This window comes from Pavona decussata, unplaced genomic scaffold (genome assembly GCF_977016875.1).
Source record: "Pavona decussata unplaced genomic scaffold, jaPavDecu1.1 SCAFFOLD_143, whole genome shotgun sequence".
NCBI classification, from domain to species: Eukaryota; Metazoa; Cnidaria; class Anthozoa; order Scleractinia; family Agariciidae; genus Pavona; species Pavona decussata.
The window spans coordinates 532374-535764 of NW_028145556.1; the positions used below are offsets into that span (position 1 = coordinate 532374).

General features: G+C 41.7%; 1 protein-coding gene across 1 annotated transcript; it reads right to left on the reverse strand.

The window, feature by feature from the left end:
- Window positions 1-1463: 1463 nt before the first annotated feature.
- Window positions 1464-2546, reverse strand: LOC146466456 (melatonin receptor type 1B-like). Its single transcript, XM_085127088.1, has one exon. It carries the CDS (start codon window positions 2544-2546, stop codon window positions 1464-1466), a length of 1083 nt encoding a protein of 360 aa, XP_084983214.1.
- Between the last annotated feature and the right edge of the window lie 845 nt (window positions 2547-3391).

Genomic DNA, 3391 nt, shown 5'->3' on the forward strand with positions numbered 1-3391 from the left:
GTTTGATCGCAGTTAACCTGCAGTCTATCTTGGATGATGTCACAGTACCTTGTATCCGTTTGACCGCGGTTAACCTGCAGTCTATCTTGGATGATGTCACAGTACCTTGTATCCGTTTGACCGCGGTTAGCCTGCAGTCTATATTGGATAATGTCACAGTACCTTGCATCCGATGTTCCGTTTGACCGCGGTTAACCTGCAGTGTATTTTGGATGATGTCACAGTACCTTGTATCCGTTTGACCGTGGTTGGCCTGCAGTGTATTTTGGATGATGTCACAGTACCTTGTATCCGTTTGACCGCGGTTAACCTGCAGTTTATTTTTGAATGATGTCACACTACCTTTTGTCCGTTTGACCGCGGTTGACCTGCAGCGTATTTTGGATGATGTCACTGTACCTTGTATCCGTTTGACTGTGGTTGACCTGCAGTGTATTTTGGATGATGTCACAGTACCTTGTATCCGTTTGACCGCGGTTAACCTGCAGCGTATTTTGGATGATGTCACACTACCTTATATCCGTTTGACCGCGGTTAACTTGCAGTCTATCTTGGATGATGTCACAGTACCTTGTATCCGTTTGACCGCGGTTGACCTGCGGTCTATCTTGGATGATGTCACAGTACTTGTATCCGATGTTTCTCAGTGGCTATTGAGCTAGCCTAGCTGCTCTGCATGCGACTCAAAAGTGTAAGAGGATGGAACTGAAAAGATCCCAAAACACCTTTCGTTGTCCACATTCTATTAAGCCTTCCCCTCCTCTTATAACCAGGAGCCTATCATTGTCATTACTGTCAGAAGTATTTCAATAGGCCATTTGCGAGTTACTGTGAACCTCATTATGAATGCGAGGCTAAGTACAAATCTTTTTACATGAAGATTAGTTTTTTTCCCTGTACTTTTACCTGTACCTTTTGTTCGTGGTGTTATATTGGGGAAACCGGCAGAGCTTTCAATACCCCAAAAAAACAACATTTGAGAAACACCAAAACTGCGGCCAAAGGTTCTAGAATTGCTAATCACGCCTGGTCCAACAACCATGTCATTGATTTTGAAAACGCGTCAATTATTGACAAAGGCACCTTCAGAACCAGAAAAACATTAGAAGCGTGGCATACCAGAGTTACCTGGACAATACGACATTCTTTATAACAAACATTCATAATTATTTACATTTTTATTATTTTGCAATTCACGCTTTTTGTTTAAATTTTCTCATCGCTTTTCTATCATTCATTTTACCCGTCGAATACTGCAGTTCGGGCAGTCGAAAGCTTGCAGTTTTTTAGTCATTTTAGCCAGAGGTCGTTTCTAAAATTTTAACTATGTTTCATCCTGGCTACGGCCCCTCAATGTTTTTAAGATTAGTTTTGTTGCATTCGAATGAAAACTAATTTTCATAATAAAAACTTTGCATTTAGCCTCGCCTTGACAATGAGGTTCAAAGCAACTCAGGAATGGCCTATTTAGCTTTACTCTCTTCTGGGATACATTCGTCTCCCGGCCTCTGCTCTTCTGGGTGGGCCACTTCTACTTTATGAACTCTATTGGGGCTCCTGATACATTTACCACTGCCACAAACAGGAAGCAGTAACTTGCGAAATCCAAGCCGGTAATTTTTGTTACTCAGCCCGTAAATGAATGGATTGACACAGCTGCTAATAAACGCTAATAGCGAGAGTCCACGGTGCAGTTTGGTGTCAAGCTTTGTCTTTCCCGCCATTGCGAGTGCGTAGTTGGTCTGACTTGGCGCCAAACAAACGATTAACGTCAGGCAGGCAGCGCCGACCATCCGCGTCATTTTCCCGCGCATTTTGGCCTTACTCTCTGCTGAGGCGACCGTGGATCTGCTGGTCTTGTACATCATGTGCGCATATAAGGCAAACATGGCAACGCTGGGAAAGGCCATTTTGAGCAAAACTTGTACCACGCCCACGATGGCTCGGGTCGGCTGTTTACTCCAGAAAAGTGGCCATTTACAACGACGATTTGGGGGATTTGACGGAACATACCCGACCTCAAAGAAAGTGCTCCCTATCAGAATCAGTGACCACACCCATGCCGCCACAATGTAGATGAGGGTTCGCTTCCTGTTGAAGGTTTCTTTATACCTGGCAGGATTGATCACTGCATACCAACGCTCTGTCGTCAGGGCTAAGCAGATATACGCGGAGAAAACCACCAACTGGAAAAGGAACCCATGGCTCCATATAGCTCGGCAGAAAATCTCGCCTAGGACGTGATTAGATGTAGTGGGATAAGGGAATGTGTCACCAAAAACATAACCTGGGTTTGTGATGAGCGTAATGGCGGTGAGCACATCAGCTATGGCGAGGGACAGGATTAACATGTTGTAGGATTTCTTTAACAGCTTTCTGTCACGCCAGAAGATAGATATAACCAGCATGTTTCCGAGGAAAGCGATTGTAGCGATAACGGCGTAGGTGACTTGTGTGAAAGGAGCTATACCACGTTTAGCTGTAAGGCCGCTATCTGGGAGCGGTGAAGGAGATGAAGTTGAGTTACTGATTGAAGAATTATTCATGTTGCTGTGACTCTTGCGATGCCGTCACATATGGAAACTTCGATGAAGTCGTTGTAGCTGAAAGGATATAACAATTAATTTAATACAGATCATATCAACTTAAAGCAGAATCACCAAGCTTTCAAAGGTTCTCTAGGCCATTGCCATAAAATGTTTCGCCTCCCGTATCCAACCCGATCGACCTCCGCTTTATTTCCAAAACGAGAAAGAAAAAATTATGTGAAAGGAGGTATACCAGCTAGAGCTGTAAGGGGAGTGAAGGAAGTTGAGTTGAGTTCGTTGAACTACTGATAGAAGAATTATTCATGTTGTTGTGACTGTTACGATGGGTTTCCTGTTTTAACAAAATTTGGTCGCTGGAAGATGATAATAACTGAAAAGGTATAACAATAGTGGGCAAATCAATTGAAAACGAAATCAATAGTCAAAGGCTTACGAATACAGTTATAATAATAATAATAATAATAATAATAATAATAATAATAATAATAATATAAATACTTTATTTATATAGCGCGATTTCCAGCGATGTCCAATCGCGCTTTACAATTACAGCAAATAAATTACATTTACTTAGGTATAATATTTCTAATGTTCAAAAGTCTAAATAATATGGTCTTAAATTCTATAGAAAAGCTTTTCTAAAAGATGAGTCAAGTAATTTTTTAAAAACGTTCAAGTCGTCACAAGTTCTTATTTCAACTGGCAGGGAATTCCACTGCTGGGGTGAGGCTAATGAAAAGGACCTTAATCCATAACTACAGAGTTGATATTCCACGTTAGCAAGGCGATTATTGTTTAAAGATATTAAATTACGTGGAGGAATATAACAACACGCATGTAAA

What these genes read in the sequence shown, in the direction of transcription:
- LOC146466456 (XM_085127088.1), bottom strand. Translation starts at nt 2,546, where the DNA reads ATGAATAATTCTTCAATCAGTAACTCAACTTCATCTCCTTCACCGCTC.